Source organism: Chiloscyllium plagiosum, unplaced genomic scaffold (assembly GCF_037043375.1).
Source record: "Chiloscyllium plagiosum isolate Xiang-an unplaced genomic scaffold, Cpla_swu_hap1 HiC_scaffold_28, whole genome shotgun sequence".
Classification (NCBI taxonomy): domain Eukaryota; kingdom Metazoa; phylum Chordata; class Chondrichthyes; order Orectolobiformes; family Hemiscylliidae; genus Chiloscyllium; species Chiloscyllium plagiosum.
The window spans coordinates 41518066-41542686 of NW_028270166.1; the positions used below are offsets into that span (position 1 = coordinate 41518066).

At 38.8% G+C, this 24621-nt stretch overlaps 1 protein-coding gene across 1 annotated transcript in view; it reads right to left on the bottom strand.

Annotated features, from left to right (window-relative positions):
- Positions 1-2115: 2115 nt before the first annotated feature.
- The window catches only part of uhrf1 (ubiquitin-like with PHD and ring finger domains 1), a 37407-nt gene continuing 14901 nt past the window's right edge, over positions 2116-24621 (bottom strand). Inside the window, exons 5-16 of the mRNA XM_043720915.2 lie at positions 24098-24207; positions 22757-22943; positions 20689-20812; positions 20115-20222; positions 16316-16420; positions 14672-14778; positions 13948-14110; positions 10169-10306; positions 9968-10076; positions 5785-5945; positions 5365-5463; positions 2116-3254 (exon numbers count right to left, since the gene is read on the bottom strand). Coding sequence (XP_043576850.1) covers positions 3108-3254; positions 5365-5463; positions 5785-5945; positions 9968-10076; positions 10169-10306; positions 13948-14110; positions 14672-14778; positions 16316-16420; positions 20115-20222; positions 20689-20812; positions 22757-22943; positions 24098-24207 — 1558 coding nt within the window. The 3' untranslated portion in view covers positions 2116-3107. The remainder of the gene's footprint in view (positions 3255-5364; positions 5464-5784; positions 5946-9967; positions 10077-10168; positions 10307-13947; positions 14111-14671; positions 14779-16315; positions 16421-20114; positions 20223-20688; positions 20813-22756; positions 22944-24097; positions 24208-24621) is intronic.

Genomic DNA, 24621 nt, shown 5'->3' on the forward strand with positions numbered 1-24621 from the left:
CTGCATGTTAGACTGATTAGTAAGACCACAAGGCATAGGAGTGGAAGTAAGGCCATTCGTCCCATCAAGTTCACTCCGCCATTCAATCATGGCTAATGGACATTTCAACGCCACTTACCCGTATCCCTTACTTCCTTGTTGAGATTAAGAATTTATCAATCTCTGCCTTGAAGACATTTAACATCCTGGCCTCCACTGCGCTCCGTGGCAATGAATTCAACACCACTTCTCTGGCTGAAGAAATGATTCAGGGAGAGCTTGCCAACTGGATACAAAATTAGCTTGATGGTAGGAGACAGGTAGGTGGTAGAGGGTTGTTAATTGGATTGGAAGCTGTGACCAGCAGTTTTCCAGAGATTGGTGCTGGGTCCACTTTTGTTTTTCACTCATATAAATGATTTTATGAGAATGTAGGAGGGATGAAATAAACAGAAGGTGTTACACATTCTATGGTTGCAAGGGAAGGTACTATGAGGCTGTGAGGGTCAAGGGTATGCATTAGGTAGAGGAAAAGGGTCCCAGATGGAATGGTCCCTGCAGGAGCCTGACAAGGGAGAGGAGGAGAATGCATGTCTGGTGGAAGCATCTCGCCAGTGGTGGTGGAAATGGCGGCTAATAATCTTCTGGATGTAGATGCTGGAGGTATGGTAGGTAAGGACAAAGGGGACTTTATCGCTGTTGCAGGAGGGAGAGGGCATGGGAGCTGAAGTGTGAGAAAAGGGTCAGACCCAACTGAGGGCCCTGCCAACAATGATGCTGAGGAATCTTTGGTTGAGGAAGAAGGTGGGCATTTTGAAGGCTCCATTGTTGAAGTTGGCATCATTGGAACAGATGCAAGGGGGATGGAGAAACATAAAGAATGGAATAGAGTCTTTATAAGAAGGAGGGTGTGAGAAAGTGTACTCAAGGTAACTGTGGGAGTCGGTAAGTTTATAGTGGATATAGGTGGCCAGCCTATCCCTGAAGTGGAAACAGGAAGGTAAGGTGGAGTCAGAAACAGACCAGATGAAGGTGAGAGCAGGGTGGAAATTGGAAGCAAAAATAAATAAACATTTCCAACTTAAAACGGGAAAAGGAAGCAGCACTGAATGATATTATCAACACACTGGAGAAAGAATGAGTGGGAGCTGAAGTAGGACTAGAAGAAACGTTCCACATACCCCACAGAGACCAGCATAACTGGCATCCATACAGGTACCCTTCACCACCCCTCTAACACGAAGGAAATGAGAGGAATTCAAAGAAACGTTGCTCAGGGTGAGGACAAGCTTGGCCAGGTAGAGGAAGTTGGTGGTGGATGGGGACGATTCAGGGCTTTGTTCCAGGAAGAAGCAGAGAGCCCTGAAATTATCCTGGTGGGTGATGGATGTATAAAGCGATTGCACATCCATGGTAAAGAGTAGGTGGCCGGAGCCCACAAACTGGAAATTCTGAAATTGGCATAAAGTGTCAGAGGAATTGCAGTTGTAACTGGGCAGGACTGCACCGAGGAGAAAAGATCGAGTCAAGGTAGGAAGAGGTGAGTTGTGTGGGGCTGGAACCAAGAGAAACAACAGGTCTGCCCAAGGCAGTCCTGCTTGTGGATTTTAGAAAGGAAGTAGAAGGCAAGCTTCTACTACCAGGGTTGGAGGATTTGAGCTATAGGGAGAGGTGAAATAAGTACTGTAATACTTGCTTCGAAACTTTTAAAAAAAGAAATGAAAATGGAGGACTACTTGATATCTTATAAGAAATAGTGCACATTGTGCACTAACCTTATATATTGTGGGACAATGCAGGAACTATATCCCAGCATGTTCCAGCTCTGGTGCAATGAGAAGTAGATGATAGGTACTACAATTGCAGCAAAGCACATATTACCCTGGCAAGATTTGTGCATTACCCAATGATAGCTCAAAAAACAACATGCCCTCCTAGATGGCTTCAAAGTAATGGCCATCTTTATATTGCATAAATTCTTTATCCAGAGTCAGAAGAGGATAATTAAACCTTAAATATCCAAAACAAAATAAGGTCAAGATCACAAAACTCATCCAATTTTCAGTGCAGGCTAGGATATATTTGATACTAGTATCCACAAGGCTGGCACTTCAGAGATTCACACAAATAAAACCATGAGTGAAAAGCAAGAAACTTTATTTTAAGGCAGCATATAGACACAGTATATACCAAGTGAAAAAAAAATCTGTGAAAATTCACAAGGTTCCACAGCCTTTTAGTATTGATTTAGCACCCTTAAACAACATTTTATAAAAAGAATTAACAAATTCGATTATGTATGGTCTAACTCCATAAAAGCCTAAATCACATATGCAATGATGTCTATGCAATGTTGAGGTACCATACTGCATCCTTTGGTATTGCCATTGGAGAAAGAGGGTGCCTGTATGAAAAATAAATTTACAAGTACAAACATATATGTTGCAGGTCCTCTTTTGCCCAGGTTACATCCCCCTTTCACAAATTTCAATTAATAAAGGATTGCTTTTCACAGTTAACCAGGGTGTAAAAAAGACCATTAACAATTCAAAAAGTATCAATAAATGATGAAGACCACAAATAAGAGGTTACTGTTCTATATAAAAAAAAACAGCAAAAAACCTGTATGTTCCCTGTTAAAATAATTTTGACTTGCACAACTAAGTTTGTCAACAAATGTGCTATTTGCAGTTTAAAACAAAATCAGTGCTAGGAAGTCAATCACAGCCCAGCCTTCAACAGGCCTAAGGCACTTAAGTGATGGCTTAATGTATTAAGCAAAGAGAATCAAGGCTGACTAGATAGGCAATGTTCAGCTGAACCTACACTGGCCAAAGAAAATCCCAGAAAATTATCACCACTTTGAGGTAGTAATTTTTAAAAGTTTTTTTTGTTACACCAATAATATCGGTCTGCACATCTAGACAAGCTCCTAGACTAAAAACAAAAAAAGCACAAAGATTTTGAAGTTCATATGTGCTTTACAGAAAGATTGCAGAATAGAAAGTCAGTTACCCTGGATTCATTAGTCAATCTTTCCTCCAGTCAAATTACACAGGCCAGAATACCCATGCTTGTAAAAAATAATCAGCAACAAAAAGGCAAGAAATAATCTGAAAACAAAGGCATCACCGTCCATTACCATATCCTGGAAATAGTTGGGTAAGAAGAGTCTGCAGACATTTGTTCACTGACATGTTGCAATTTTTGCCAATGTCATAGCGGCAAGCAGGACAGGTGTACACATCAGCCTTGAAGGAACGTTGTAAGCAGCTCTAAGGGAAAAGTAAGATTCCATAAACAAATTCGCAAATCATTGTCAACCAAATCACCAATGCACTTCAACAGAAGTCCTTTCAAAGCACATAATGATCAGATTTCATACACTTTTAAGGTTTCGGAGGAATTACTTAGGTCAGGAGGGCTGGATAAAAGACAATTTCAATCCTAAAAATACAACTCAAAACTAATTGTGATGCTAATCTGGGAAGCAACGTTTTCAGTATTTCCAAGCAGAGCTAGAAAGTTTTGCTCAGCCACTACTGGATGCTGAAAGATTGACAAGATAATAGAAAAAGTAGAGGTGGTTGAGAGAGGTTGGTGAGTTTGAGCTGAATGACACAAGTGTCCACGCATTATCGCCATCAGCAGTTTCTTATCCCACTTTTATTGTTACTCCTATGTTTCTATCTTGATTTCAACTCTCTATTAACAAGCTGGATCAGACTTGGGCCTTCCTTGTGCAGTATTGGTCAACTGTACTCTTTTACCAATAATTATTCCTACATTTACACTCTAAATGCTCCTGTTTGTATGAATTGATTTCATAAAGTATCCTGCTTGAGTCAATGTTCGCAGACTGCTCCCAGCACCCCAGTTTTGGAGAACAGGTTTCACAAAAAAGCAATGCACAACCAGAATGTCACTTGTGACAAGGCAATAAATGGATATGTTCAAGTTTCAGCTCTGCAGAACCCAAATTTATTACACGCAAGCTTTTGGTTATCTGGACTGCTTTGATCAGTCAGTTCAAGGGAGAGTCTGTTGACAAATTTATCTTCTGGGCAATTCTTGGTGTATATAAAAGCACACTGTGAATGTGGAGGACTGCAGCAAGTGATGTATGTGTTGCTGTCAATAGTTGACAGTGGGGTCACTGGGAAGATGGAAGAAAATAAACTGCAAAAGATAAGGGAGTCCAACTCCCATACGTTGACTTGAGATACGGCTTCCTTGGGACAAATGGAAGAATGAATTGTAGCTAATAATGGAGGAAAAAGGTGGCATGTTGTAGGGAAGTGTGAAATGATGGCAAAATTACTCAGATGCAGCAAAATGGTGGGAATTACTTGTTCCAACTAATTTTTCAAAAAACTAGTGTTTATGAAAGCAAATGAAAGATACAGTCAACACTAATGAAAGATTTTCAGCTTCCACTCAAAACAATGATGATAATGATCTATACCCTCCACAAAGTTTCTACAAAATCTACATCTACAATGGGGATGTCACTGTTCAAACGTAGACTCAAGTAAAGATCAATTATAATATTGCTACAAAACATAAAGCCAGGGAGATAATGACCTAGTGGCATTATCAATAGACTATTAATCCAGAGACTGAGGTAATATTCTGGGGACCTGGGTTCATATCCCACGATGACAGATGCAATTACGAGTCTAAGGAATTGCCATCCTTATCTGGTCTGGCTTACATTTCATCCAGACCCACAGTAATGTTGGCTCTTATTTGCGCTGAGCAATTAGGAACCAGCCAGTGTCGCCCTCATTTCGAGTATGAATTTTTAAATAAAAATTTCATGAAGGAAAAAAAAGCAATTCAAGGCTTTTAGGAAAATACGGAGATTAGGACTAAGCTGGAAGCAGAAGACCAAGCTAAAATCTATCCCTTCCATGACTCTACGAAAATTGGTCATTTGGAAATCATTTCAGATGCTAAAATTATAATCTGCAGTTTTAGAAAAATAGAAAAGAAAGTATATGTTTATTCCTCAAATAATACTGACACATTCAATGACAAATGTCTGTCTTTTCAACTCAAGAATTGTACAACAGTATCCAATTCAACTTTCATATAGTCACAAAACAAAATACTTGACAAAACTTGCATTCAATTCCTGGGTCTAATATTATTCTTGGGACAGCTTATCATAGCTTTCTTTATGTGAGTAGTTTTAGTTTTATTAAAAGCCCTTTGTGAATGAATAGCTATAAATTTTGAATTGAAAATAGTACTGCTGCACTAAAAGATACCAATTTGATCAAATGTTTTACAGGTCTCTGTTGACTAAACCTAATTCAGCAGTCAAAATGATCTGAAATTAGTTTTGTTAAGTGACCTTCATTTAATAATTAGAGTACTTACTTTACAGACATTGTGTTGACAGTCTGTTGTAATTGGCTGGAATACTACCTCCTGGCAACAAATGCACAAGAATGTTTCTTCCAATTTTGATAGAAATTTCTGGAAAAAAAACACATTTCAAATGATTAACTGTCATGGAATATTGACAGATCGTATCCACATTGTCTCACAAATATCACATATTCATGAAGTTAATTGTTCAGTATTTTCTCCTACAGCTCCTTAAAATGTATATGAACTCTGGTGCAATTTAAACAAGTTAAATTTACTTTCACTTGCTTATGACCATTTCATCTGGAACACTGTAAAAAGCACCTTTAAGATAAACATTCAGTAATCAAAAGACCCCAGGTCAAGGGAAAGTTTGCACTATTATTCCAGTCTTATATTACAAAATTTGAAACAGAATGCAATCCTTACTGGGCCATCCTTAAGGGATAGCAGTGCTTCATCCCACACTTTCTTGTTAACTTGATCATCTTTTATGAGTTTTTTCTGCTCTGCTGTCAACTTGAATGCTTCCACCTTCAGCTTCTTGGGAGTGCCTTTTGGTGACGGGGTTGACGAAAACCTGTCCACATCTGAAAAAGCATTTCCCAAGATAGATATAAAAATATAAGAATCAGACCAGAAGACATTGCATGGATTTTGATAATAAAAAAGGTCATCCAAATGTGTCATGTTTCCAGAAAGAATTTGGTGGCATGTGCACTCACATGCAGAGGGTATTGGGGTTGTTGGGAGTTCCTATTCTTTGCTTTCACTTGGGTTTTAGCAGCTGAGTAACTTGCAATTTTTCACCTATATATCCAATGCTAACATGGAAGTTAATTCTCAGTCTAAAAATTCTATAAACCTCACCACAACTCTTAGATAAGTAATTACACCAATCTTTTAAAACTTTGTTTGTAGGCAAAAACTTGCAACTGAAAAACCGTTTCTCAAAATTCATATTACTTATCCTTGTGGCACTCTTACTAATTTATCAATCTGAATTTGTGTAATTTAGATTAGATTCCCAAACAGGCCCTTCAGCCCAACCAGTCCACACCGACCCTCCGAAGAGTAACCCACCCAGACCCATTTCCCTCTGACTAATGCACCTAACACTGTGGGCAATTTACCGTGGCCAATTCACCTGACCCGCACATCTTTGGACTGTGGGAGGAAACCAGAGCACCCAGAGAAAACCCATGCAGACACTGGAACTATGTGCAAACCTCACACAGACAGTCCCCCAAAGCTGGAATTGAACCTGGGACTCTGGTGCTGTGAGACAGCAGTGCTAACCACTGAGCCACCGTGCTACCCTAATTATTTTAAATGATTTACTATCATGCTGAAATTAGGGAGGGTTGTGAAACAAACCAAACAGAGAACTACAATAGCAATGAGGAACATTACAATTCCAACATTCTACAAGGTGTAAATCAAATTCATACTCATGATTATTCATGTTCAATTGTTAAGGTCTTGTCAATCACATTGATATGGTTTGGTAATATTGTTAAGGCTAAATGAAATAAGGGGTGGATAGCAATTGACTTTGAACATACATAATTAGGAAATAGCTGTAGTACTGGGGAAGTTATGAGATTTGCAAGACTGAGGAGATTTAATAAACTCTCTCCACAAAGAAAGTCTATGTGCTTCTGTTTCTATATCACCACCCAGCTTGGATTCTGTTAACACAAACTACCCATCTTAGTGAGTTTGTTTTCAAGTATAAACAAAAGTAGTTCTTGGAGTGATTACCTGCAGGCAGTTTTTACCTCATTAGCATATTTGTCTAATTAATAAGGTGAATAAGGTGATGAGAAGTCTGGTATATTTTTAATTACCAAATACTATTATGTAGTTTCAATAATGACACTTGAAATGAAGGCAGAAACATATTTGCACACTTTAGCTCCACCGTGTTTTATTTAACTGAAAGGAGAATACAAGCTAAATGCTGATTGGTGAAGGGGACCTGATAACTTGATGTACTAGGAACACCTGTCAATGATACAAGTTTATAATTTTAACGGTTAGGTGAATTGTGGTGAATTGGTGGTGTCCCTACCCCAGAACCGAAAGTCCTATCTGATACAAAGGTGCATAATAACATCTCTAAACGGATTGGTTAGAAAAATAAAGTTAAATTTTAAACAAGCAGTTAAAGACCGACTCATGGCATATTGATTATGACCCAAGCCCTGGACCAGGAGACCCAGGTTCAATTCCCATTTGTTCCAGGTGTGTAATAAAATATCTCAACAGATTGATTAGAAAAAAAAGCTAGATTTTAAAAATTATCAGTTGGAAGGATGGGGTTTTGTGGCGCAGTGGTAATATCTCTACCTCCGAGCCAGGACGCCCAAGGTCAGGTTCCATCTGCACCAACAGTATGCAACATCATCTTTGAACAGGTTGATTAGGAAAATCTCAGTAGTTAGAAGAGATGGACTGTTGTGGCACAGCAATAGGACCAAAACCTTGGTTCAAGTCCCACCTGCTTCAGAGATGTGTAATAACATCTGAACATATTAATTAGAATATAGCTAATAGTTGGAGGGGATGCAGATGCAGCAAATCGAACTGGGTATAAGAATAGCCTTAGGTCTAGTTATGAGGAAGCAGATGTGTTTAGGATCTCCTAATAGGAAATACATATTAAGCTCAGATTGTTTACAGAAGAAGGAGCACTCTTCAATTGGTGAAGAGTAACAAACATGTGACTAGAAGTCTGCTGTGTTGACAAGGTTACACAAATTGAGCTAAATATTTTAAAGCTACCTGCAAAGCGTGTATAAAAAGAACGCAAAAATGAAGTTTTTGCATTTGTCTTGTGACATTTGCTGAGATGCACCTATCAATAGAATTAGATGAACAAAACACTTGCTAGTAAGTTAGCATTTGCCCATGGATTCCAGAACTTACGAAGTCTTATTTTCTAGGTTCCTTGAACAGTCACAATTCACCACATCCTTGCACTTTGTTTAACCATCTTAACTCACTAACTATAACCTACATATAAATTCATTTGCAGTTTTAAGATTTTATTCATTTGCAGTTTTAACATCCCTTTATGTCATGTCTATAGTGGATCAACTGATCTCTAATTGCATCTTGTATTGGCTTCTTACTGCAACTCCTCAACTCATGACAACTGACTGGCAATACCTTATGCAAATGCTAACTTACTAGCAAGTGTTTTAGATTAATCTAAAACACTTGCTAGTAAGTTAGCATTTGCATAAGGTATTGCCAGTCAGTTGTCATGAGTTGAGGAGTTGCAGTAAGAAGCCAATACAAGATGCAATTAGAGATCAGTTGATCCACTATAGACATGACATAAAGGGATGTTAAAACTGCAAATGAATAAAATCTTAAAACTGCAAATGAATTTATATGTAGGTTATAGTTAGTGAGTTAAGATGGTTAAACAAAGTGCAAGGATGTGGTGAATTGTGACTGTTCAAGGAACCTAGAAAATAAGACTTCATAAGTTCTGGAATCCATGGGAAAGACAGTTTTAACAGGTTTAACCTGTCATACCTTAACTAGTGAAATGTTTTAAGTATCAATCTTTATTATGTAATAAAATCTTATTAATTTTCATTCTAAATCCTTTGCAACACATGGTTATTTCTCAGAATTGTATTCCTCCAGGGGTTAGTATGGATTTAAAATCCCTGTACTATTCAGAATGCCATTGGGAGACTACAAATGTCATGTGTATGCAGCATGCTCATCCAGAATATTACGGATGGAGGTATATAAAAGCATTGATTCTGGAATATTTTTCTGCACTATCAACCATTTAGGCTAATTGTGTATGTTCATGTAAAAACAAGGTGGTAACAGTTGCCACCTATGCAATCAAAATGATTAGTTTAGGCATCTGGATTATGAATCAAGAAATTTAAACACCACTGCAGCTTTCATTTACTATCCCTTCAATGGAAAATAATTCTTGAAAATGCAATGAGGGACAGTGCATAATAAATGCACTTTTCCTTCTTGTCCTTCTCAATCTGAAGTCGTAATTCCTCTGGAGCCAGCAGAGCAATTTAATTGAAATCCGTAACAGAGAAATAGAAAGCGGGTCATTGTAACAGTCCTTTCACGGAGCTCACTGACGATGTTGCCTAGTATGGTGACGAAACGTCTGAAAACGAATCTTCCATAGAAATACCTTTTTATAAAGTGTGAATTTAAAATTGAGCGACTTTTCTTTAAGTGCCAAAACAGTGATCTGAAATTTCAGGTGTCATTCTATTATTGCATTAAAAAACTTATAAAACCGAACATTGAAGACATCCCCAACTTCAACTTTAGAAAAAGGTTTTCTCAATACAGTCCTTCAATTTTAGCAAGATTTGCTAAATGATTATAAATAACCACAGGCAGTTAAATATGCAGAGCCATTGCAATTACACTTGGTCTAGGGTGGTCAAGAGCACCTTAATTAAGGTCAGAATCTACGCAAAACAAAGTCTACATTTTGTGGACATATATTAACAGAAGTGCTCCACCAGGCTGAACAGTAGGATATTTGCCAAGTGAAAACACAGCAACAGCTTGGAGTACTCCAACTTTAGAAATCAAAGCTACAAACCTGTATCAGATTTTCTTTTCCTTTTGCTCGGTGTTGGCTCAGGATCATCATCTCGCTTTTTGTTCTCTTTTTCTTTATTGGCAAGTGAATCAAGGTAACCTTCAGGGTACTGTCAGATAAAACTTATTAATGCAACACATTCCACAACCAAAACTACTCTAAATCACAATTTGCTGTCGAAGTGAAAAAATATTGGACAACCTGCATAGTTAAACCTAGCTTTTTCATCCTCTCCTTCCCATCTTTGGTCCACGGAGCTGGTTCTTCATCATCCCTTTTCAACAGGTATCTCCACACCAAAAATCCAGACTTTCCCTTCTCAGGCCAGTATTTCACCACCTATTTCAGAAACACAAGGATAGGCATGCCAGAATTATGATCTCCACTTAACAAAAGTCACTTCACATGGAATCCCCTTTATTTAAGTTCTATCACCATCTACACTATGGGCTAATACCATAGTCAGTAACTAAATACTCTAAGAAAAGGAACCAGAATGCTGCCTCATCTTATATGTTCACAGAACAGAGACTGACTCAGCCAGCATTTGTTTTCCCCAAAGCCCAATTGTACTTGATGAGGTGATAGCAAGCTTTCTTCTTAAACAACTGTAGTTTGTAAGGAGTAGGTACAAGCTAGTGAACCTATGCCTCACCACCCACTTCACTTCAGAAAACCTACAAGCAAATCAACGAAACACCCATTGGATCGCTGATATCAGGACTCCTAGCAGAAGTAGAAATGCAGAAACTCAAACAAACAGCACTCCCAACCACCCAACCCAAACTTTGGATCTGCTACATGGATAACACCTTTGTCATCACTAAATGAAACAAATTAGAGGAAACCTTCAAGACCATCAATAATACCTGTATTGGCACAAAATTCACTAAAGAGAAGGAAAACAACAACAAACTACCATTCCCAGATGTCACAGTAGAGCTAACAGTCAACGGGCAACTTCAAACCAATGTCTACAAGAAAACAATACATATGGACCAAATACTTAACTACAGAAGCAAATCATCCCAACACCCACAAACAAATCTGCATTAGGACAGTATTTCACTGCAACACCAAGTAACTACGAAGAGCAGAAGAAAATTACCTATGCTGCGTCATCAAGAAGAACAGGTACCCAAAAAACAGTCCATCGATTTCTCAGCAACAAACCCAAACAAGCAGACAAAATGTGCCCAGAAACCTTAGCCACTTTATCCTACATCAACAACATCTCTGAAATGGCTGCCAGACTACTCAGACATCTTGGCATCATGGTAGCCCACAAACCAACCAACACACTTAAACAGCAGCTAATGAACTTTAAAGACCCTATCCAGGCAACAACCAAAACAAACGTCATTTACAAAATATCTTGCAAGGGCTGTAATAAACATTACATCTGACAAACAGGCAGAAAACTAGCCACCAGTATACATGAACATCAACTAGCCACAAAAAGATATGACGCACTATCACTAGTATCCTTCCATACAGATGAGGAAGGATACCACTTTGACTAGGACAAGCCAAACAGACACGCACGCATGAGAATTCGTAGAAGAATGGCATTCCAACCGAAACTCTATCAACCATCGCATCAATTTGGACCCCACCTACCATACTCTGAAAACAAGAACCAGAAGTGACATTACCAACCCAAAAAAAACCTAAAACACATGAAGCGGGGCATGATACCGGCACTTCACCAGAGGTTCACTGATGATGTCACCTAGTATGGTAATGAAACATCTGAAACCATACCTTCCAGCTCAGCAAGCAAACCTCACATCCAGAAACTCAACCTGAGCTACAAATCTTTTCAAAACTCGCTAGATACTATGCTGTTAGGAAGAAAGTTCAAGGATATTGACCCAATGACAGAGGACTGGCAAATGTTTGCAGATCACATTAGTGTGCCACTTAGAGAGAAACTTGTTCCCATGTGTCTACCGCCCTTCACATACATATTAGAAATCATGGGTTGGAAGGTCTTGTCAAAGGAACCATGGTGAGGTGCTGCGATGATCTGTTAAAAAGTATACAATGCTGCCACTGTGTGTCCGTGGTGGAGAAAGTGACTGTTGAAGGTGATGGATTATTGATAACAAGAGGACTGCTTAGTCCTGGCTGTCATTGGGATGCCAGGTGGTGGATTTACACTCAAGTCACCTAATGGACCATCTTGTAATGCAGTGGTAATGTCCATACCCCTGGACCAGGAGGCCCAGGTTCAACTCCCGCCTGTTCCAGAGATATGTAGGGGCAGCACGATGGCTGAGTGGTTAGCACTGCTGCCTCACAGCGCCAGGGTCCCAGGTTCGATTCCACCCTCGGGCAACTGTCTGTGTGGAGTTTGCACATTCTCCCAGTGTCTGCGTAGGTTTCCTCTGGGTGCTCCGATTTCCTCCCACAGTCCAAAGACGTGCAGGTCAGTTGAATTGGCCATGCTAAATTGTCCATAGTTGTTAGGAGCATTAGTCAGATGGAGGTGGGTTACTCTCTGGAGGGTTGGTGTGGACTTGTTGGGCCGAAGGGCCTGTTTCTACACTGTAGGGAATCTAATCTAATCTCTAAACAGGCTGATTAGAAAAAAAAGGAAAAAAATAAATAGTCTCCAGAGCGGTGTTGCAGCTGCATTCATCCAGAGAAGAGGACGTCATCTTATCACACTCCTGACTAGTGTCTTCCAGATGATGGAGAGGCTTTGGGGATTCATGAGGTGAGTTAATTGACTCAGAATTCCTAGTCTTCACTCTGCTCTTCTCATGAATCCCCAAAGTGAGTTAATTGACTCAGAATTCCTAGTCTTCACTCTGCTCTTGTAGCTACAATATTTATATGGTTAGTCCAGTTGGATTTCTGGTCAATTCTGACCCCAATTTATTGATAATAGAGAATGATGTGATGTTAGAGCCATTAACCATCATCATGAGATGGTCAGATTCTCTTTCCACAATGATGGTCATTGCTTAGCACTTGTCGGCTCGAATGTTACTAGCTAATTATAAGGAAAGTCAGTTCTGAAGCACTCCAAATAAAATTGGTGTCACACAGGCAAAGCCTGTATCTCAAAGAAATCAGAGAGATCTATCTTTAGTGTATCTGCATTTTTCTTGCAATTTATATTTATCATAATATTGCTTGTTAATGAGAGTTTAATTTTGCTTTATTTTTGAAGATTATCAAGTGGTGAAATGTTATCTGTTGGATTTTCATTGATGTCACTCAGTAAATCTGACTCCTTTGGTTTATTGATCTTCATTGTAACATAAACCAGTTATAGATTACAACTTCCACTCAGAAATTATTTAGACGTAACTGATAAGTAGTCAGTCCTACAGTGGGACAGCACAGTGACTCAGTGGTTAACACTGCTGCCTCACAGCGCCAGGGACCTGGGTTCGATTCTAGCCTCGAGCAACTGTCTGTGTGGAGTTTGCACATTCTCCCTGTGTCTGCGTAGGTTTCCTCCCACAGTCTAAAGATATTCAGGTTAGGTTGAATCGGCCATCCTAAATTGCCCATAGTGTTCAGGGAGTGTAGGTTAGGTGCATTGGTCAGGGGCAAAAATAGGATTTATTATCCTATAATAGGATATTAGAGATGGGGAATAAATCTGGGTGGGTTACTCTTCAGCAGGTCAGCATGGACTTGTTGGGCCAAAGGGCCTGTTTCCATAGTGTAGGAATTGTCTGATTCTATTATTTGTGTTAATAGATTGATACTACAGGCCTACCTATGAATAAATAAATTTGTAAAAGTAAATGTCGAAATTAAAATGCAAGCAACAAACATCAGTTTGACTTAGTACCAATGAATAGAGAAGTTAAGTTCATTGATTCAAGAAAACACTTTCCATGACCTACCATTCTTGACAAAAAATGAAATTCCGAGCATTAGTGATATTAAAACCCAAGGGGTTACAAAAGATAAAGGAAGTTCACAAATTAAAATCTTTTAAATTAACTGATACACACCTTATAAATACCATCATAACGGTTCCCTTCTTCTGGTGCATACTTGCTGTGTTTACGGCCTTTGGCACTTCTCACAACCCTGACTGATTTTCCAGCTCTCCAATCTTTAGCATCGGCTCCCACCTTATCATTAATGGGAGCATTACAGTTAAGAGCTAGAGCCCTTCAAAATAAAAAGTTTATCTCAATTATGTATTAAAGCAAAGTGTACATTTACACACAAGACAGTGTTTGACCATAATGTGTAATTGCAAGATACATGATATCTATTAGATATTTGGTAAAAAGACCATAGTTTCTGATGGGGAAATTCACTATTTTACCTTTTAAATCGATCTGCAATTTGTGAGAAGTTGGGATGGAAAATGAATATCAAGGCATGTACTAAACTAAATGTGATTTTAAGAAAAAGAAAAAAGGCTTCAATGTCAAAAAGTCACAAGTGAATATTATCACTTAAAAAGAAAGCAAACCATATTCTCTAGTAATAGGCATTTATCTCTGAACCAACTCCTATGTATACACGATGATGTAAATCAGATTGATAGTCTGACCCATCCACCAGAATTAGATTAAAATCTGATATTCTGTTTTAAAATCAACAATCAGCAAACTAGCAACATAAGCGCACAAATATATAACCAAAAAAAAGCTCTGTTCAGCATTTTCTTTACTAAACAAAGGCAAGATTAAAACTAATTAGATATTATAAAGAAGAACCAACCTGTTCATATTGGTCAGTTTCTGATCACAAGACTGTTCTGCTGTACGTTTGTTTCCAGAAAGATCACGTCCGCCACTTCCTGTATAGGTGAAGTCACTGCCATGATCCTGAGAAAGAAAGGGTTCAACAATCATCTCCACCTTTGCAGCAAAGTTCTGAATGTGCTGAATGTATTTGCGATTTTCTACTGATTAGATTGACACCAAAAATTATAACCAAAAGTCATGGTGATCATCTATCACGCAAGGCCTGGATATCTATTACTGTCAAATCACAATCAGTTGAACTGTGGGGAAATTTGCAGGAATTTCTCTGCTAGCCTTTCCAGGCAAGCAGAAAGAGCCAAGTCATCTGATTAGTAGGCCTCTTCCTGGTTCTCATTGCTTGCAAGGAAGACAATGCCTTGTTCCATCTTGAATAGCTAAGTTTAGGCATCCTTCACAAGAAAATGCATGGTGGCCCATTTCTTTTCCCTAGGATAACACCCCATTCCTGCAGCACAGGACGAGAGATAGGAACATTCACTAGTTGAGCTGCCGTAAACCTCTTTGGCAGAGCTTATTAGATGCCAGAATAGACAATCAATCATTCTCAGTTTCATCCTTGATGGGGGGAATGCCAATTTGTCAAAGTGTTCTAAGATGTTTGCATTGTTTTTCAGGATAGTTGTTAAGATTTGAAGGTGGAATCTCCCACTTCTTTGTGATCTACATGTTTCACTTTACAGCACCATTTTCCATTTGTTGAATCCAACTTCACTGTCCATTTAATAGCACTTTTAATTTCCTCACTGTGCCAGTGTTTATTGACCGAGTGCAGAGCTGAGAGACACCCCCCCAAGTTATGTGGCTTGAAACACACTGACCCAAACACATTTCAGGTGTAAGCTGAAAGTGTGTTGCTGGAAAAGTGCAGGTCAGGCAGCATCGAAGGAGCAGTAGAATTGACGTTTCAGGCATGAGCCCTTCTTCAGATGTAGTCCATCCCAACAGTACAGATCCACTTTCCACTGTATTAGTGGCAGTCTGAGATATTAATTTTTCTAATCTCACTGGGTCTACGTCAATTTGCACATAGTACGGTTTTAGCTTTTACTGCCCAGCTACTCATGCTGGCTACACAGAATAACTTGCCTGGTCCTGCCCATCTCTGGTACCAATAGACCATGAATCATGATGACTAGATCCTACATCTCCCCCTGTAAGGTCCTCTGCAACCCTGAGCAGATAGCTAGAACTCTACCACCAGACAAGCTACGCTGACTTCTGAACTCTTACTCTTTGGTATAGAAAATAGAGTTAATCCCCCACGCTACATTGTCTCCTTTTACCACTACATTCTTTTTAACTGAATAATTTCCACCATCCCGCCATGACAATGGTGTCATGGTTAGTTCGTTCAACCAGCCTACAATACTCACTCTCTCCAATCAAGCTGAAAGAACCTCAAATCAGTTGGACAATTGCAAATGCTGAGGCTCCCAACCACCGGGAATACCAAAACGTCAGCAAAAGCACAATGGACCAAATGGCCTGTTGCCATTCCTAAGGTTCCAAGTGGATATTTTGACAGAAAAATATTAGCACAATTTGGAAAATAAGAAAATTCAGATCACTAGCTTAAACAATAATGCATTTCACTCACCACATCATCTTCATAGCCACCTGCAAGCACAAGGGAATATGCTCCATCATTACTTCGACCATGAATTCCTGCCACATGTGGTCGGTGAACCCCAGATTCACTCACCTTCAAGTTGAGAAAACAAGTGAAAAGATTAACAACAAGATAACCATAGTGCAAACAATAAAACAAAACAAGCTTAACCAAATTCCTTCCCCACAATGTAACACAGCAAGTCTGCCAAGAGGGCAGGTGGGCTAACAACCTGCACCTGAGCTTTACTAAAACCATTCTATAGCACAAGTGTCAACCTCTGCCGAGAAGTTCTGTTAAAATTGGATTCTTTACATACTGCAGAACCCTAAGTTTAATTCTTATATCATCTCATACAACACATTATGGTAAGAGAATATACCAATTTTTTCTTTTTTTTTCCTCTCTCTCTCTTAAATACTTTCAATGTCTTGGCCTCCATTGCCTCCTGTGGGCAATGAGTGCCAGATGTGAACCACTCTTTGGCTGAAGAAATTCCTCCTCATCACATTTCTAAAGGGTCACGTCTTCACTCTTAGGCTCTGCCCTTGGGTCCTCGTCTCTCCTACTAGTAGAAATCTTCTCCTTATCTGCTCTATCCAGGCCTCACATTATTCTATAAGTTTCAATCAGATCCTCCATCATCCTTCCAAACTCCATTAGACTCAGCGTTCTCAAATGCTCCTCATATGACAAGCACTTCATCTCCTGAATCATTCTTGTAAACCTCCTGTGGATGCCTCCAATGCCAGATAAAGGCCATGAAACTGTCATAATATCACAAATGTGATCTGACCATAGCCTTATACAGCCTCAGCAGTACATCTCTGCTCTTGAATTGAATGCTAACACTGAATTTGCCTTCCTAACTGCCATTCTTTTAAAATTCACTCAGGGATATGGGCGCGTCTGGATGGGCCACCATTTATTGTCCAACCCTAATTGTAGAGGGCAGTTAAGAGTCAACCACATTGCTGTGGGTCTGGAGTCATATGTAGGCCAGACCAGGTGAGGATGACAGATTTCCTTCCCTACTGAGTGTTACTGAACCCATTGGGTTTTTCTGACAATCGACAATGGCGTCGGGGTCATCATTAGAGTCTTAAAGCCAGATTGTTTACTGAATTCAAATTCCACCATCTGCCATTGTTGTATTCGAACTCAGGTCTTCAGAACATTAGCTGAGTTTCTGGATTAATAGTCTAGCAGTAATACCACTACACTATTGCCTCCCCCAAGAGAATCTTGAACTAAGACTTGTACCCAAAATCTTTTGTACAGTCAGTTCTGCTATAACATTTGTTTCTTCAATGCAAATTGGCTTTAAGGCAATTGAAGAATTTAAACTGTTATTTGTATAACATAAATTTTCATTATCTGTATTGGCTATAACACGATTTCAGGCCCCATTAGTTTAAATGACACGGCTATCGCGTGATCACCGTAAAACATGAGAGATCGCACAAAAACTGAACTATCACGTTATATCAGAACAGAATGTACTTTTTGGTTTCCAAAGCCTTTTCTCATTTAAAAAAAAACACAGTCTGTGCCTCTATTCTTCTTGTCAAAGTGCATAACATCACACTTGTCCACATTGTTTTCCATCTGCCACTTCTTTGCCCACTTGTTATGGAGATAAGACTCAGACTTTAAAATCTGGATATTTTTCTTAACTTTTGGCTTTCTTTTATTTCTGCTATTGTTGTTTTTCTAAATTCTGGTTTTGTAACCAAGCCAGCAGCAGAAAATGGCGACTTTATACACTTTTCACTTTACTCATGTATTCATATTGTTGCCAAGTTGAGTACAGTACTTATAGATTGGGAGGCAGAAAGTTAGAATTTGGTACTTGCAAAGTGCTGGGGTGAAAGCATTGCTTGGTCCCTTTAAAAGATCACATGATTTTTCTGTGCTTAGAGAGTTAAAATGGACATCTATGAGCAGCAGCTTGAAAGTTGGCAAGTACACCCAAATTGAAACATTTGTATCAAAAGCTCGTACAGTTAGCAGGCCAAGCAGCAGTTTTTTTTTAAACCAAGACAACAGACTTTTGAATTTAGCCAACCAATTACAACCAGGCACTTAGATACCAAAAATCTATTAAATATAAGTATGATGGCTTTGACAACATAGGGCCAATCCTATTGCAAGAAATATTGATAAGTCTGCAAGGGTATAAAAAGAAGGGGCAGTTGGACAAAGAACCTGGAGCTACCTGCAATCTGCCAGAGTTAACGGCCCTTGGCACTCGAGAGAGAATTGCAGGGTCTCAAAGTCTCCTCTATGTCTTACAGAAAGCACCATCTAAATAACAGTGGTACCAATGGCTCAACTAGTTAATATTCCTGACAGAAAAATCAACAGGGAAGGGACGAGTATTCCGGAAAACACATAACCCAGTTGTAACTTCGAGAGACTAAATTCTAATTTTCTTTTTTAAAAATGAGTGGGATTTAGATTTATTGGAACAGCATACCATTAGAATTTTTCTTTGTAGTTAGGAGTTAAAAGAGATTTATTCAGTTTGTTAATAGTTTAGTTAATTTATTCACTGTTAGATAAATAAATTATTACTTGTTGATTTTAAAGTGAGTGTCAGGAATTAATTTTATTTAACCACAAGGTGTTACTGAAAAGCAGGTTACACCACTTTTCACACTCCTTTTACAGATTAAAGGGCGAGGTGCTCCTCATTAGTGTTTCGCTTTTAGTCCCCAGAGAAGGGTCAACTTCGGCTTTATAACACTATATTTGAGTAAGCATGATAATGAAACCTAATTCTAATTCAGTGTCATTCATGGGGATTTGGATTTGTAATGGATTACTTACCAGCCTAATTCACAGTTATCAAAAGAAAATTTAGAATAGAAGAAAACAATCTAATCCTTCATGTTCATAGCAGTGTAATCTAAGCAGACTAGAAATCATTTCAGGTATCACTTTTTATACTCACCTTGAGATCATTGCACAAAGGTATGTGCTATTCACAGTTTGCAATGGTACATTTTTTGACTACTGCGAAGAGGTAGTGGGACTAAGAACTGAGCTCCAATCCTATTCCTGTGTAGCATCAACATTCAAGGACTTCTGTAAATATTGCTGGATAGCAACGTGGGTATAAAACCCAAGGAATCTAACCTCTCTCATTAGGTTGACTTTAGAGATCAAGTACATACTGAGGCTTCAGAAGTGATGGCCTTCTGACATTATTGCAAAATGATTAATCAGAGACCCAGTTGCAGGGACACTGGTTTGAATCAGAGCATGGCAGATGATCGAATTTGAATTCAATTTTTCAAAACACTTGAATTAAGTGTCCAATGACGACAATGAAATCATTTTAAGGGAAATAAAATCTGGTTAGCTGATGTCCTTTAGGGAAGAAAGTTGCGATATCTGACCAATACATGATTCCAGATCCACAGCAATGTCATTGACTCTCAAATGCCCTCAGGGTGATTAGGAATGACCAATTAATGGATAGCGATGCTCACATTGCATGAATGATTTTTTTTTGAAAAGGTACATTTCACATAATTTATCACCCCTCATATAATGTAAATTTAAAATCGATTAAGATTGTCAATGATCTCTCCATATTGGTATAAACAACCACTGCTCTCAGTCACTGAAGCACATTTTTAACCTTTATCTTTTGATTTATATAAAGTAGAGCTGTTGAAATAAATTGACTGAAGTTAAATAGATTGACTAAAATATCATTTAATGAAATATCTCCAGCTTACTTCATGTATCCAAAACCTCACACGAAAAGCAAGCATACCTGGACTCTGAATTTCCATTGGGTGCCTACTGGAACACCAGGAATAGGCCCATAGTGGTTAGAAGGAACAATTGTACATTCTTTTGTGCGGCCCACACAGGCCATACCCTGGAATAAACCATATTAATTACTTACAAAAAACGTCTGAGCGCATAGCAAGGTCCTGACTGCAGATTTATTGTTAGGTGTAGATGAAAGTGATACATTATAACAGAAAATCAGGGTAATAAGCATAACTCTATGTACATTATTATAACTATTCATGCTGCTCACACTTTTTAAGTTTTACTATAGAGGCTAATTTGAAGCATTGTCAACTTCAGGTAGTTTACAGTTAAGTGTTCATTAAAATTACTTAATCCTGGAGAAAGTCACAGGTTTAGGAATGAAAATGATTATGGATTATTTAAGGTAAATTCTTCAGTTAGCTATATTATCAAAATCTCACTTTAAATATCCTAGGAGTGGATTGCTTTTATTTAATTTCTGCCTTCATTAAAGCTTCAATCTATGTTTGAAATATAGCTGCTTCAAACTTCTGGCACCATCACACCTCACTTTAAATTTTACTCACCTTGCCCCAGTCTCTCTGGCAGGCAGAGTTAGCAGAAGCCATCTTAGCCTTCTTTTTGCTTTCTTTCAACTTCTCACCAGCAAGCACCACTTCATTAGCATCATTCTTGCATAGAGGGCAATACCTGTGATCAGGCACACTTTGAGTTGGCTAACGAGGTTAGTTACAATCTGCAACAAAGCTTCACAAACGTGGCAAAAGAAAATCTTTCAGTCGGCTAAAATCCTCAACATCAGTAGAAGGTGTATATGTGCATTTTTTGAACGTCACAATTAAATGCTTTTCTTTGACTGACACTTTCCATTGCCTAAGGAATGTCCGTAGACCAGCAGGCTATTTCAAAAGAAATGAATCAGCCAAAGATGTGGGTTTTAAGAGCGTTTTTCAAAATTCACAGGATGAAGGCATCACTGACTAGACCAGCATTTATCGCCCATACCAGAGGGCAGTAAAGAGACAACCACATTGCTAGGGGTCTGGAGTCACTTCTCTAAAGGACACGAGTGAACCGGATGGGTTTTTCTGACAGTCAATAATGGATCCATGGTCATCATTAGACTCTTAACTCCAGATTTTTATTCAACTCAAATTCCACTATCTAGCAATGATGGGATTTGAATCCAGTACCTCAGAACATTACATGAGTGTCTGGATTAACAGTCCAGCAATAATACCACTAGGCCAGACTTGAAGGAGGAAAGATGTAGAGAGCACAGAGGTGTTCCTAGAACTTAGAATGTAGATATCTTAAGATACACACTAATACTGTAGCAATGAAAAATGGAAACAGCCAGAATTAAGACAATTAAGGGATATGGTGGGGTGGGGAGGGTTGCTGTAAGATATTACAGGGATGGGATGGTAAGGTACAAGTCATGAAGAGAATTAAAAACAAACATGAGAATTTTAAAGTTGAGATGGTGAATGTAAGACAGGGAACAGAAGGGTGATAGCTTGGGACTAAATCCAATTAACCGAAGAAATGGACAACAGAATTTAAAAGGAAGATTGCACAAAGAACCAAACAGGAGTACAGCGCAATAATCAAGTCTGGAGGTGAAAAGACATGATTTGAAGTTCCTACCAGAGGTCTACTTTGGAACTGAAGAAAGGACTGAAACCTGATTGGAAGGATTCAATTATGGAGTTCGAGGAAAGCTGGGCACAGATTTGAAAACAGCCAGCAACAAGGCGTTTTGAAAAGAAAAGATAGTAAGAATGGTGGGAGAGTCGGTCTCATCAGTAAAGGAGCAGAGATGGCAGATTTAAAGGCGTGATCAACAATATCTGGATCTGGAAGGGAAGTTGGTGGGTTAGCAGATTGAGGAAGCAAACAATGCGTCTCGTGGGCAAGATGAGCTATGTGTTTATATGAGAAGAAATAGAAAGTAATTTGGAGAAAGCTGTGGTTTCTGAGCTAGGGAAGGGCAGCTTTAGAAAAAGTTTGGCTGGAACAGCAAATGGGAGGGAAGGAAAGAAAGTGGAAGGGCTGACTGATCAACAGCCTTGATCATGGCGACAAAGTAGTCCAAGGGCTTCTAATGCTTACAATTAGAAAAAAAACTGCAAATTGGTTCCACCATGTACTCTTGGGAGCACTGATTATGGAACTTTTGTAATCTGTAAATGAATCCATCAAATTTGTTCATATAATTATGACTGCATCCTACCAAGTACTTTGGCTCTTGTCTAAAATCTTATGGGGTTGTACAGAGATAACTCAGTTCTTCAGCTATAGCAGAAATGTCATTTAAAGGGTCAGGTCAGTTCTGTTCTCTATTGCTATTCCCACAGGTAGGATATTTCACAAAGACAAGATAGCTTTATAATCATGTTCAGGCATAGTCAGGTACGCACTTCAACTGCATGCAAAAGATCCAGGCTAATAAAACAAATTATCAGCAATACTCTCACACATGTTCTCAGTGGAATGTGAGCTACCTGAGGAACTAACAATGCAAGCAGCATTAAAGCTTATTCAACATACTAGAAAAAGTTCAGACATTACTCATGTTCTTTTCTTTCCTCAACCAAAGCAAAACAAATGCAAGAGCTGAGGCCAACATACCAGTCTTCAACTTCTGGAATACTAGTGAGAGGAGGATTGAGGCAGTAGGTATGATAGGCCATATCACACTCATCACACAACAATTGCTTCCCTGGGTCACCCTTTCCACCACATATGTGACAGGCACATTGTTTGCAGTCCTTGTTAGGGTTATCTTTGCAATGCTTGCATTCAGGTCCATTCTGCCCTACAGGCAAAAAGGTATAAAACAGAAAAAAGTACTGAGATACTACATACCTTTCAATTTCTTGGGAAGGAAACAAGTCAGCAAAGTACAATAGGCATCCATCAAATGTTCCATTTGCTTGACCTTCTGGAATTTCCCCAACTATAATATTATAGTTCAAGTATGGCCAATTCACCTAACCTGCACATTCTTTGACTATGGGAGGAAACCAGAGCACTCAGTAGAAACCCACACAGGCATGGGGAAAACGTACAAACTCCACAAAGGCAGTCAGCTGAGTTCAGAAAGCTATTATATTACATGGCTGCTTGGAGAAACAAGAACATCTGGTCCCAGTACAAAAATCCAGCCTAATATTCACTAAACAAAACAAGTAAATTGAACAATTCAAGTTATAACTTCAATCAAAGGACCCAATTATGTGCTGAAGACTTAATACATCCATCAGCTATTCCAATTAGGGGCAGGGCAGTCGTCACAGTGTCAGAGATGTCTAGCATGGAAACAGACCCTTCCATCCAACTCGTCCATGCCAACCAGATATCCAAAATTAGTCTAGTCTCATTTGCCAGCATTTGACCCATATCCCTCTAAACCCTTCCTATTCATATACCCAACCATACCCACCTGCAGGACTAGAAATTCAGAACTCAAATTCAAATCGCACCAAATTAAAATGTGAATTTTTAAAAGTAGCAATTTAGGAAGAGCATCACACAAAAAAAATTCAGGTTTTCATTGAAATCAAACTGTTTCATGTTCTTGCTATCCCTATTTAATCTGGTATCAGTGATTTGACAGTCTTAACTGTCAACGCACTACTGACAGTAATATCAATACTGTGAGAATACATCTTCAAAACAAAATGCAGATGTACACACACTATACATTAAAAGAATAATTTCTACAACCAGGCATAGTGACATTTTTGTCTTTGTTAAAAGAAGTGACATTGATCTCCAACACCCCACAAATGTGATTCATTTGTGCTTTCTCTTAGATCCAAGTTTTATGTAATAAACCAAAGCAACAAACTTTCACCGATACAAACTCTGGTGCCAAATTCAAATTAAGATGTGTGAGAAGAATACCCATTCAGTCCAAAGTCGCAAGGAATTTGTATGTGACATGCCAACAATCCTCAGCAACCTTACTTTTCACAGGACTTTCAGATCCATTGATTCCAATGCTTCCTGGCTCCTCAATCTTGTAGATTTCATCCACCAGTGAGATTCTACAATCATTCAAAGAATCACCAGCATCTCTGTGTCAAAAATCAAAAAAGATTATGTACACAAAATGCCTAAAGGCAATATGTCTGGCTATTACCTGCTTTCAGCTGGATTCCAGTACACATTCGTGGGACACATAGATGGGAGAAATAAAACTTTGACATTACAACAATGCAATTTTTTTCTGCAAAAGTTATAGCAAATCATAGCATTCTAAAAGATTTTAGTCAATATTTAGAAATGTTTAGTGATTTTCCTCAAGTCACATTAGAATGTACAGTGCTTTATAATAAGGATATACTGTGTCAGTTGTGGGCTAGACCAAACAGGTTACCGATTTGCATGTGTGTATCCCCTAATGGAACATACTGCAGAATTTAAAGGTCAGAAACAAACAGACCCAACACAGATGGTATTGAGATTGGATAGTGCAATGGTACACGTCT